This window comes from Panicum hallii, chromosome 3, assembly GCF_002211085.1.
Source record: "Panicum hallii strain FIL2 chromosome 3, PHallii_v3.1, whole genome shotgun sequence".
Classification (NCBI taxonomy): domain Eukaryota; kingdom Viridiplantae; phylum Streptophyta; class Magnoliopsida; order Poales; family Poaceae; genus Panicum; species Panicum hallii.
The window spans coordinates 22,527,100-22,539,749 of NC_038044.1; the positions used below are offsets into that span (position 1 = coordinate 22,527,100).

The 12,650-nt window shown below is 43.8% G+C and overlaps 1 protein-coding gene across 1 annotated transcript; it reads right to left on the bottom strand.

Annotated features, from left to right (window-relative positions):
• Positions 1-5,113: 5,113 nt before the first annotated feature.
• LOC112886710 (RING-H2 finger protein ATL3-like) lies at positions 5,114-6,675 on the bottom strand. The gene has a single exon (XM_025952686.1). The coding sequence runs from the start codon at positions 6,226-6,228 to the stop codon at positions 5,638-5,640; it is 591 nt and encodes a 196-aa protein (XP_025808471.1). The 5' UTR covers positions 6,229-6,675; the 3' UTR covers positions 5,114-5,637.
• Between the last annotated feature and the right edge of the window lie 5,975 nt (positions 6,676-12,650).

Sequence of the window (12,650 nt, forward strand, 5' to 3'; positions counted from 1 at the left end):
TAGCTCGATCTACTTTTCCTTATTTCCATTTCTTATCAGAGGGGGAACAATGCAATTATCATCTCTTCCTAGCTTTTTGCTTGACATCTACTAAACATCAATCATCCCCGAGATGCCGCAGCACCTGATCATACGTACAACCGCAAGAGATCAGGACAGTTGGCACACCATCTTCTCTTGTGCTCGGATACAGACGGTGTGCCGCGCCGTGCGTGCATGGCGCGGCTCGCCGAGGAATCACGTCGGTCTCAGCCCCGGCCGCAAAAATACTCGATAGGCCGTACGTAGCTTTCGTGCCTCTGCGACCGGCCGACTTCGTTGATCCGAACCATCGCCTTTGTCGCGCCCGCTTAGAAAAATGGCCAAGAGGTGGTCGTTCCAAATGGTTTTAATATTCTCTTCTTCCTTTCTCCTCCCATCCGACGAAAGATAGATGATGCGCGTCGTTGTCCGTGTACGAACCGGTACGATCTGAGGGCGGTACATCTGACGCGCTGACGCACTACGTGGTGGAAAGAGACGTCTGATAACTTTGATGTGACCTTTTTTTCGAGGGTCCTATAACTTTAATTAGTAGACTTTCCTAGGGATTTTTGGAGCAACTGTTTCAAGCTAGACAGACAGGGATGGCTGCTGTGCATGGATAAACAGAGAAGGATGGATGAGCTGTTGCTGCTTGGAGCACACTGTGCATTGCATCTGTGCTGAAAACCGACAGCCGCAGCTATGTAGCTAGCTACATGCATGAACAGTACTGTGCAGTACTGCGCATGGACAAGCTAGCAGTTAGCTTATTATCTTGCTTCGTTCTGATCAGTGGTACGACGAAGAAGGAAGAACACACAAGAAGTTGAAGATGACGACGTGCACAAAATTGAAGGAGTGACAAGTGATAGCTGCCTTCTTTGTGGAGAAAAGCGAAGCGTGAGAGTTGCCAGATGTGTAGCTAGTGCCGTCAACTGTTGCATGCAGTGACTCCACATCCGATCACTGGAGGTAGCTAGCTAGCTAGGCTGTATGTCCGGGGAAAAGGGAGGAGCGAAGTAATATAACCACTTGAAAACCTGGCACCCCGGCCATGGAAAGGCCAAATCTAGGCGGAATTCTTTTCAAAGAAAACTCTAGGCGGAATTGTACTTGGATGAATAGATCATAGATGATTGTTGTTTTAGGGAATCTTGGTATAATATAAGCAGCAGTTTCACCCGAACTTTTACATCAACTAGCTAGGTAAAAAAATAATAACAAAATTTCAAGTGAAGCATGCATCCGATCTATGTCAACAACAACATAGCTAGGAAATTCAAGTCAACTATACTTAAGGTCGAATTTAGTTAGCCACTAAAGTTAGTTTCTTGGCACTTTGCCAGTCCCTACACATGCGCATAGCGCAAGGCATAATGGCATATGCCAACAACATACTATATAAATATTTAACATGAATTTCATTATTTCGAGGAAAGGGTACAGTTCCTACTAGGAAAAAGGAAATTTAATTTGTACCGTGGAACAACAAAAGACATCGTTCCATATCATCAATCATGCCATCAAAACTAAAAAAAATGGCGAGTTGAGCGTAGCTTAACTTGGTATGACTACTCGCATTTTTCTAAATTTATTTCGGAATTTAGCGGCGCTATTCTTTCAGTAGTAGACGACATGCTCGTCGACAACCATTGTTGCCTCTTGTTTAGAAAGAAAAACTGTCACCCAATACATTTACCAGCATGTGGTTAATTTTTAGTTTTATCTATATTTACCCGTAGATGATTAATTATTTAATCTTTTCGCTACTTTTTGCCATCATTAATAACTAATAAGATGCAGACGCATGCATTCTTCGGCTTATCACAGCAATAGCAGTGACAACTGACAGGTACGATACGACGATTGATACACAGATGAATCCATTCGTCCACATGGATGAGGACACACACACACACACACAACCCCCGGGTCCTTCCCAAAGCACAGCATGCACATTATGTGTTTTCCTAACCCGTTCCACCAATCCTGTTTGTGGGGTGTTTGGTCGTTGAAGGAGACAACTGCACTACAGAAATCATTTTTCGTGACACTGGGTTTTCTTTTTCTTTTTCTAGTGGCGGATATCCTGATGGGACTAGTCCAACCCGTGCTCTTCACAGTCTAGTAACTTTTCAAGTAAGATAAGTATTTTAAAATAAAGTGTATCAGAAGATTGTGGATATATTTTAACCTAGAGTTGATCAAAATAGCTTATTTTCTCTATCTCATTTTTTTATTTTCTAGTACATAAATGTTCATATGAGTACCATGTATCACTACTACAGATCGAGTCATCACCGCCGGTTCCATAATCTCATCACCGCCGGTTCCATAATCTCATCACCGCCGGTTCAGGTTCCCGTTAGATTAGGGTCGACGGTGATAGGTTAGGCCATCACCGCTGCGTCTAGAACCGGCGGTGATAGCCTTCCGAGAAAAAAAAATTAGGCGTTGCGCTGCCCACGCTGCTCCGCTGCGCCTGCACCCACACTGCTCCACTGTGCCTGCGCCCGCGCGTTGCCCCACGCTTGCGCCGACACGCCGCGCGCCGCCTCGCACCTGCGCCCACGCGCCTGATCAGCCACGCCGCATGCCACGCCTGTGCCCCGCGCGCTGCCTCGCGCCTCCGCGCCACATGCTGCATCGCGCCGCCTCAGGCCTCCGCGCTGCCGCACCGCGTGCTTCTGTTTGGAGAGTGGGAGGGGAGGGATGGAAGGGGAAGCTAGTGGAGGGGAGGTGAAGGTGGTAGGCGAGGGGGTGGAGGCGGCGGCGGAACGGAGGGGGTGATGGGGGTGGCGGCGAGGGAAGTGAGGGAGGACGGCAGCGGTGGTGGCTGGGGATGGGATGGAGGATGGTGGCGGTGGTGGCGGCCGTGGAAGGGGGAGATGGTGATGTGGGAGGCAAGGGACGGTGGGTGAAGGAAGAGAAGGACCGGAAGAGGAGGGGAGGCGTGGGGGAGAAAGAGAGGTGGATTGGGAGAGAAGTAATGAGAGGGAGAGAACTTCAAGAGAGAGAGAGAGGGAAAATGTGATAGGGTAAGATGGTATCACTGCCGGACCGTATTACAAACCGATGGTGATGCTCTCGAAGGCTATCACCGTCGGGTCGTATTACGAACCGACGGTGATATTCACTATCATGCCGGTTCCAAAGGGACCCGGCGGTGATAGACTATCACTGCCAGTTCTGTTCAAACCGAAACCGGCGGTGATAGAGCATTTGCAATGATAGATTCTGCAGTAGTGTATATAAACTTTATCAGCTTAGGATGGACTTCAATTACCACTTATATGTATTGTATATGCTTTTTCATTCTTATTCATAGTTTTCCCTTTGTATCACACCTTCGTGAGTGTGTTCAACATGTATTTAGTTCAAATCTTAGATAGAGTTATGTCACCAACCCACCATCTTTGGCATACCTTTTGATTGCTAAACCTTGTGCTCTGTGTGTTTATCGCTCCCTATTATACGCATGGTTTGCATGATAGCATGCATCACGCGTGTATACTTAAGTTACTTTTTCTTATACATTAATGAATAATGAAGGCAGGACTGCGTAATTTCGAGGTTATATATGGGTTTCTTTGGGCTTACTTTTATAATGATTAGGTATATTTGATGCAAATTTAGAGCCATTACTAGAAAACGAGCCTTTCATACCGGGTAGAAAGGGTCTTAGGCACCGGTTCTAGAACCGGTACTACAAAGCCAAGACTAAAAGTCACAGTTTTCGTCACAGGTAAAATACCCGGTACCAAAATCCCTCTTTAGTACTGGGTGAAGATTACACCCGGTACCAAAGTCCCTCTTTAGTACCAGGTGAAGATTCCACCCGGTACATTTTTGTTCAAAAAATATATATTAAACTTGGGAAGAGGCCCGCACATGTGATTTTTTCACGCGAAATACTTGCACATGCGGTGGATGGGATTTCAAACCTGCGACCTCTTGCCTCACACGTACCTCTCTTACCATCTCACCTACATAGCAATTATGTTTGAATGGGAGATATTTATTTTTAAGTAACCCGTGGAGGACCCATTAGTACCGGATGTTAACACCACTTGATACTAAAAGTAACACATTAACACTAGATGGTCTTACCAACCGGTACTATTAGTATGGCTGGAGATATTAGTACCAGATGGTAACACCATCCGAAACTAAAAGGTCCTTGGACCTTTCCATCCACCTCAAAAGTACCGGAAAGAAAATGATCCGGTACTAATGCTGGAATTAGTGCCGGATCATCTTCCCCTTCTAGTACTTTTGAGGTGGATCTTTGGTGTATTTTCTAGCAGTGAACGTTACATTCCCTGCAGAAAGGTTGTTAGAGTTTGGTTTCTCGAACCCCCTTCTTTCTCTTCTTCCTCGTGGCTGGCGTCCGTTTCCTTCTTCCTTGCGACCGGCGCCCCTTCCCTTCTTCCTCACAACCGGCGCCCCTTCCCTTTTTCCTCCACGAGCAGCAGTTCTTGGTGGTGGTTTCCATGGACACATCTTGCTTCATGGGCAGTTGTTGCTTGACGGGGTGTCTAGATGGCGGCGAGGTGGGCGGTGGGCTAGAGGACGAACATGTGACTTGTGGCGACGTTGAGTAGTCCTCGGCTATGGCGGAAGATGACGGAATAAATACATGCTCTATTTGTTTCAGCTTATGGTCGATTTTGAGAAATTTAGAAGTTAGATGACTCCCAAAATATAGAATCAAGAATTCATAATCAGCTAGATTCTCAATTCTCGATTATGAGAGTCATCTGATTTTTGAATTTTCCAAAACCAAATCTTCAAAATCGGTCAGAAACTCAAAACAAATGGGGCCAGAATTCAATACTTTTGTTCATCCAAACATGAGTCGAATTGTTCATCCAAACATGAATTGAATTGGGGTGCTTCATATAGGATTCTAAAATTCAATTCAATGGTCATCCAAACAATAGAATTTCAATTGTAGCCCATTCAATACCATATCTAATTTAGTATTGAACTCAATTCAGTTCCATGCCCTCCGATATCGACATCCAAATGGAGCTAAGAATTTTAAAGAAATTCTATTTTTCTAGTGCATCGTATAAGGATTAACGTAGAGGCTCCGAAACAGATCTTCGGTTAGCATTAGAAAGATCATATGATGATGAACATCCAACAAGCTTCAGTGAAACAGGGCATTAATTTACAACCGACTCGATCAGAACTGGTAATTCCGTATTACATATGATGCATGCTAAATTCTAGCAAATCGGCGCATACTATCTTACATAAGTGAAATCACGCAGACCTGAACCTGACATACACATAGAAGAAGACTCCAATCAAGATATATATATATGACGCGATATATCCAATCCCAAACCATCCAGAAATGTACGTGACACAATTAACAACGCAGCAGAACAGGACGAAGGAACCGATCGCCTCACCAACCTTTTTTCCAGCTGGTCATCAGGAGAGCATGCCGGCCGTCAGCAAAGCTAGGCGACAAGGACGCCGACGCTGAAAGGTGCCTGTCACCTTCCGCCATTCACGCGATCCACTTGCTTGCTCGCCACCGCCAGATCGTGCGCGCGAGCTGGCCGGCCGGCCTCGGCGTCGGTCGGCCGGGGCGGCGCCTCACACGGGGCAATCCGGGGCGACGTCGCCGTCTTCCTTGGCGTTCCTGGACTCGCCGGCGACGGCGCCCGTGGCGGCGGGGGCTACGACGCTGGCGCGGCATAGCGGGCACGTGGCGTGGAGCCGCAGCCAGGCGCCCACGCAGTCCGCGTGGAACCGGTGGCTGCACCGAGGGAGCAGGCGCGCCGAGTCGCCGTCGCGGAGCTCCACGATGCAGACCGCGCACTCGTCCGCCGGCAGCTTCCCTCCGTCGTCGGCGCCGGCGCTGGAGTAGGTGTACACGGGCACGGCTAGCGCCACGTCTTCCAGCGGCGGCGCACCGAGGTCTTCCTCGTGCCGCCAACGAGACGCCCACGGGGAGGCCACGGGCCGCGAATCGTCCTCGTCGGCGGCGGCGTCGGCTGAGGTGGATGGCCCCTCTTTCCCGGACAAGAATCTCCAGAACAAAAAGAAGATGAGGACGATCATCAGCACGTTGACGCCCACAACGCAGGCCGTCAGCATGGGGCCGTGCGGCACCCAGTTGCCGTTTGTGTCCACCGACGCCGACGCCGCTGCGGGTCTAGGGCCGCCGCTCCCGAGCGTGGACATGGCTTCTGCGCCGACGGGATGGCTTGGGACAGCACAAACAGCAGAGAGCAGCTCCAATGGCGTGCATAAACCACAGAATTTAAGACTCTTTAAGAAATCAATACGCCCGTACTAACAAGAAGATGACCAAGATTGCAAATTGAGATGGCAAAGTAGAAGAGGGAGAGAGATCTACGGAGAGGTCTGTGAGAAGAAAGAATCGCAAATGCGATATGAAGGGGAAGAGGAAAAGATGGCAAAGAATTGCAAAAGAGGAAGGAAGGGATGTGGTGTAGGAAGGTCGAGGAGGGACGGGTCTATAAACGGTAGAAGCGGGGGAGGTAGCGTTGGCTCTTTTGTTTTCTGATGATGGAGTAGCATTGGCTCTTGGGGCGTACAATGGTGATAGACTTTGTTAAATGACAAAATGGTTTGACTCGGGTGGTTTGGAACTAGTGGCAAGGGTGCCTCTTGATGCTCATTGCATCGTACTCTGACTGAATGAATCATGATAGAGCAAGGTGAATTCATTTTCTTTGTTTTCATGTGTTTCCTTATTCACTAAGAGAAAAAAGATATCCTATTTTCTCGGGGGCGTGACATGCCACCTAGGTTTAGTTTCAAACCATCATATGCCAAAGACGGCGGGGTTTAGTGAGAGTCATTCAAAAGGCTAGAATCGACCGCAATACCTCCAAACCTTAAACTTTGGTTTAAGGGCGACCATTTCGAGTTCAACAGGATCAAACCTCAAAATTTATACTTGTGTATTTTATTAGAGCCCAATTCTAGATATATCACCTTTGTAAAAATATAATTCTATAAGTATTAGATGCTATTGAATATAAAAAACAAAGTTAATTCTTCTTTTTCATACCACTTAAGTCATGTTCCGTGCTTGAATGATATTTCGGATTGGCTTCTTTGTTCCCCTTAATTAGCTTCACGAGTGAGAAGCTAAAGTTTGATGTCACCGTAATTATAGAAAATTATAGAAAACCTATAGCACAAACGAAGTCCATAGGAAAAAAAAAGGAAACAGGTGGATCACATTGACACGTACTCTGTGGAAACAAATTTACGGTGCTCCTACATTTAAGGTAAAATTTGATCGGTTTCTGTTTATTCTGTAAGCGTTGATGCTATCGAATATAAAAAGAGAAGTTGATTCTTCTTTTTTCCTTCTACTTAAGTCAAATATGATTCGGGTTTTCATGGTTGATATTTTGGATGCGCTTCTTTTACATTAATTTTCCTAACAAGAGAGAAGGTAAAATTTGATGTCACCATAATTATAGAATTTCAATAGAAACTATTAAAAACTGTGGCCTAGACATGGAAATGCACATGTTTTCAGAAACATAATATATGTTATTTCGGATTTTCTAGGTACATAATTTTTTAATATGCACATAAATATATATTATGTCTAGATAAATATAGTAAAACTTATTACTTAGAAAAGCTAAAACGGCCTATAACTTGGAGTGGAGGGAGTATATGTTATTTCTGTTCTGTCCAAGGAATATGATAAGTTACTATGGTTACATTACATTTGTGAGATTCTATATTCTTGAGGCAATTCCTTCTCATGTCATTTTCGGATCAGACGTATGCAAGATATAGTAAGCGAAAGGTTGTCACTGTAAATGAGCTCAATGTGGTACTAGGGAGCAGCTACGGGACTCAATTGGTTGGTAGACCACATAAATTTCGCTTATACCCAGCAAATTTTTTTTTTTGACCAACGTCATATCCCCAACAGATAGCATAAGGGTTTTCATGCATTCTAAAATTTTAGATTACTTGAAGGAAATACAAGACATGCAACACCAGAAGAAAACACACTGAGTGATTATTTTTCTCCACGATTTTTTAAAAGTGGCCAAGAGAACTGTGCGTAATGAGTTTGTGGGGAATTATGTTGTTGGCAATTTGCTAAAACTGTAACACTAGAAATCATACTAATAAAATTGTTTGTCAATCCGCTAAAAATACTATTGGATACTAATCGTTGGCTACTTGCAAAAAAAAACTGATGGGGGAGATAATAATTCTTGGTCTTCTTTTATTAATATTAAAGACAGCTTTTTATTTCTCTAACATATAACAGAACTATTATATATATTACGACTTATTAAGGTTGGGACAATCCTATTCTGGACAACCAATACAAAGCGAACCATTAAATCCTTAAACAATCCTCAAGAGAAGGTTCGAGTAGGCTGACTCGTCGAAGCTGAAACTGCCAATGTGTCAAGTCTGACTGTTTCTGAACAATCCAACTCATCAGCTGTGCTGCTGATGTGTCTATGTATTAGAGGCTGGGCAAAATTTCTGCCAATAAAGACTGAGCTTAAGATCCTGTTAGAATAGTTTATAAAGTTGTAAATTATGTTCACATGGGAGAAAAATATTCGCAAGATTCTGCATGATCCCCTTCTAATGCTGACGGCATCATTGTAGACTTGCAAATGAAACAAATTAAATAAGAACATTAACCACTGAATCCTACCAATCAGTAATATTGTACTGTCGTTGAGAAGAACATGATCATTGATCATACAACTATCAAAGGGCCTTCCTAGAAGAATAATATGAGATCCAATATGTTTCTTGTTGTGCCAATAAAATAAGAGAAATATGTCCTAACAGCCAGAGTGCCACACCTTACAATGCTTGAAAACATATATGACATTATGGGACTGAGGTGACCTGAAGCCGCTCGTATTATGGACCACACAACACAAGCATAGCGGCATTCAAAAAATAGATGCTTAATCGTTTCGTCTATATGATAGAAGCAGTAAGTTCTGTCTCCTTGCCACTTGCCAGTCACGTTTAAGCAAGTTATCTTTTGTTATTACTACCACTACGCAAATACCATATGAAAATCTGTATCTTCAATGGGGCCTTTAATCTCCATATTAATTTCAAATTAAGGTTGGGTACCTTCGCTCTGTTTGGCTCTAGCTGCATTAGCCAACAAGCTGTGGCAGAACCAACCTGAATTATACCGGCTCAAGTACGCGAGTCCACTCCCGAGGGCTCCAACGTGCTTCAAACGGTATAATCCCTTGGCCTGTCGGGTAACGTCCCGATAAACCACCGATACAGGATCGAATAAGGTTACCTCACACGAAGGTGAGTCCAGAGATACAGTCACCATCATATTTTACATCACAGGGGATTACATTACAAGAGTTTCTAAAAATAGTACGAAGTTTCAAATCTAGAGAAATTATTACCAGCTGTTAAAGTTATGGTTTTTGGCAGCGGAAAACATACACGATGATTTACAACACGTCGTCAAGATGGATGTCATGCTAAGCCCGGGCACGACATCACTCGGTGTCCTCAGTGTTGGCCGGGGACGGATCCCATTCCACGGACCAACCATCTGGAAGAGCACAGGGCCGAGATAGGGAAGAGTAGGGTCTTCAAAGACTTTACCTGAAAAACATATAACTAGCAAGACTGAGTATACTAATACTCAGCAAGGCTTATCCGGGATTAGGTATACTTTAGCCCATAACTGGACTCATGAACGCATTATAAAGGCTCTGGGTTTATTTTCAACTGAAAAGCAACAAAGAGTATAACCTACTTTCAAGTTTTAGCTTTCAGATTCCAGCTTGATTAGCCATTCTAGGTAAGCACCTATACTAAACAAGTAAGATAGAGATTATCATCCATCAAGATTATTCCATCAATAATTACACTTTTTACTCGATGTGGCAGAAGGGATAAGCAGTCTCAATCATCGTGAGAAGCGGACGATTTCTGAATCGAATTCAACCTTGTAAGGTAAACCTAACTCACACGCTTGGAACATCCAAAGATTGTTCCTAAGCAACCGTTTCCCTCATATTCCGGGTTATGGATCAGGGCCACCACAAGCGACTACAGGACCGTACGCACACCAATTGTGCAGGACATACGTCTGTAGCGCGACTACAAAACCCGTATTCCTGTCTGCCATGCAGAACGTACTCCCACACGTCGGTGCGTGTAAACATAAAATAAAAGTCAAGTGGTGGAGACGTGTTCCATTTGCCGGGCCATTCGGGTACTAGGCTTACCGCTTACCATATTTCGCGGCATGTGGCTAGTACTTTCAAACGCTTAGCCACCACTACCACACATTTCGACCTTAACCACTTTTAACAAAACAGACAGGGTAAACCTCCAGGTCATGATACAGCACATGACCCTGTCCATTATCCTTATAGTGGTTGCAGAATTGTAAACAAGCAACTCCTATATCGCGCGAGTGACTGGAAATCACCCGACTTTTACCGGTCCTATTTAGCAGAGCATCTAAGCGATAAGGACTCGGGTACAATACATTGGATTCCTAAGATTTTATGCAACTAGGGTTTCATTTCAACTCCTAGACGTAATGCAAGATATATAATATATAAGTGAAATGGTAACAAATTGAAATACTGGGATATGCATCGGGGCTTGCCTTTACTAGTGGGGCCGAAGTCAGGGATGTTAGTATTTTGTCTTCCAAACTTTGGTTCAGGGCTTCCGATAATCCCTTGGTGACGTTCACTTGGTCTTCAGAAACATCTTCTGCAGACTCCTGGGAGACCTCGCGGGTACCATTGAGGAAGTAGTCGTATCTACATGCAATGCAACATTACATTCAAAGTGTGCACATAAAACTATCTTACTTCACAATAAAGTTGCAATCCAACACTTATTTCACATATTACTCGTATAACAATCAAAAAGATCTGATCTAAACTTAGACAGAGCTTTAGGGGGACAACTAATTAAGATGGATTATTTGTTGAAGACTACAACAGAGTCGATTGGAAATAACAAATGTTTAGTCGATAGAATTGGCAAAGGAGGGAGCTCTCTATATAGTTTTAGGAAATCTGCTGATTTCATTTCGGGAGAGAAATCGGCAGGAGTAATCTCAATATATGAGTAGAAAGGATTAGCCGATTTGGTTCACTTGAGGTTAAATCGGCTGATATAGAGAGGAACATTGAAAGTATAGTACTTCAAGTACAGAAAAAGGAAGGATCTTGCCGATTAGATTATCAGCGTGTCTTTGGTCTATCGAATTGGTTGGTGTATTGATCTTGGCCTTAACCAAAGAGGATGTATCAGGTTTAGCCGATTGATGTGCTTAGGTTGTGCCTAACAAAGGCGTGTCTACTGTGCTATCTTACTGATCTAGGGTTGGGTACTTTGGTCTGAGTAGCCGACTGAAAGGTGCATCGGTTCCCTAATTGATCGATGAAAGCATCGATTACTTTAGCAGAGGAGTGATTCCTTAAGTAGCTATGTCTTAATTGAGATGTGCTTAAGTGTCATCCTAGGTAACTAGGTGTGGTTGTATCGACTTGATTACGTCAGCACAACAATTGAGTGACGTACAGCCGATGGGTTTATCTAAGCCAGATTTGTTACAAAAACTAGGTGGAACAGAACACTAATATCGGATTGGGCTGATGAGACTACAAGTGCGGAACTAGATTGAGAAGGATGTAGCTGATGTGTTTGTGCCGATGGGGATATGTTCTACAGATGTGCAACTGATTGGAGTGTGGTTGTGGATATGTGACCGATAGGTAGATAGCTGATTGCTCAGCCGATAAATCGGCTGATAGAAGTGTGTGAATAAGGATGGGAGAAACTAAGGATTGATCGGCCATATTTGACCGATATGGAAAACAACTAGAATCGGCTTGGATCGGCCGATAGCAAGAATCCTAAGATTGTGTGTACACCTTTGATACATTGACTATGTGCAGCCGATGTAGGATAGAACAACAGAATTGTATCGGCAGTAGCCGACATTAGCAAGATATCAACCGTATCAGCTAACCAGCCGATGGTAGAAGCATATCAAAAGAAAAGCATCGGCTGATAGCTGTTACACAGAAATATCATAGACTCAAAGGAAACGGATGCTTAGCGGCTGAGCTGATAGCCGACGCTGAAGCATACCTGCAGAGGTGTATTAGCTAAGTAGTAGATATACACGAACTAACAAGGATCCTTATACAAAAAGGACCTTAAGAAAACGGCAATCAAAACAAGGACAATATCTTGATGGCAGGGACATGAGCACTCGTGTGAAAGGATTAACTAAATATCACACATCTCCACTTAAGACAGGCATCCTATGATTTACCTTCCAGCTACAACACATGCATATAACATAAGGTACGAATAAAGCATTCATTCCCTAATATTTAATCTAGACCACAAATCAAAGACTTTCCACTCAAAATCACAACATAAAACTTGTAGATTTTGACCTAAGGATTTAAACACAACTGATTTTGTATTTTTATGAATTTTCTACGAATTTCTATGGAATGTAGAAGTTCACTGATTTGAAATAAAGAAGGCTCTGGAAATTTTTACAAAGAACACCCTAGAACTTTCTAAATCAAAGCAATTAAGTCCCTGGT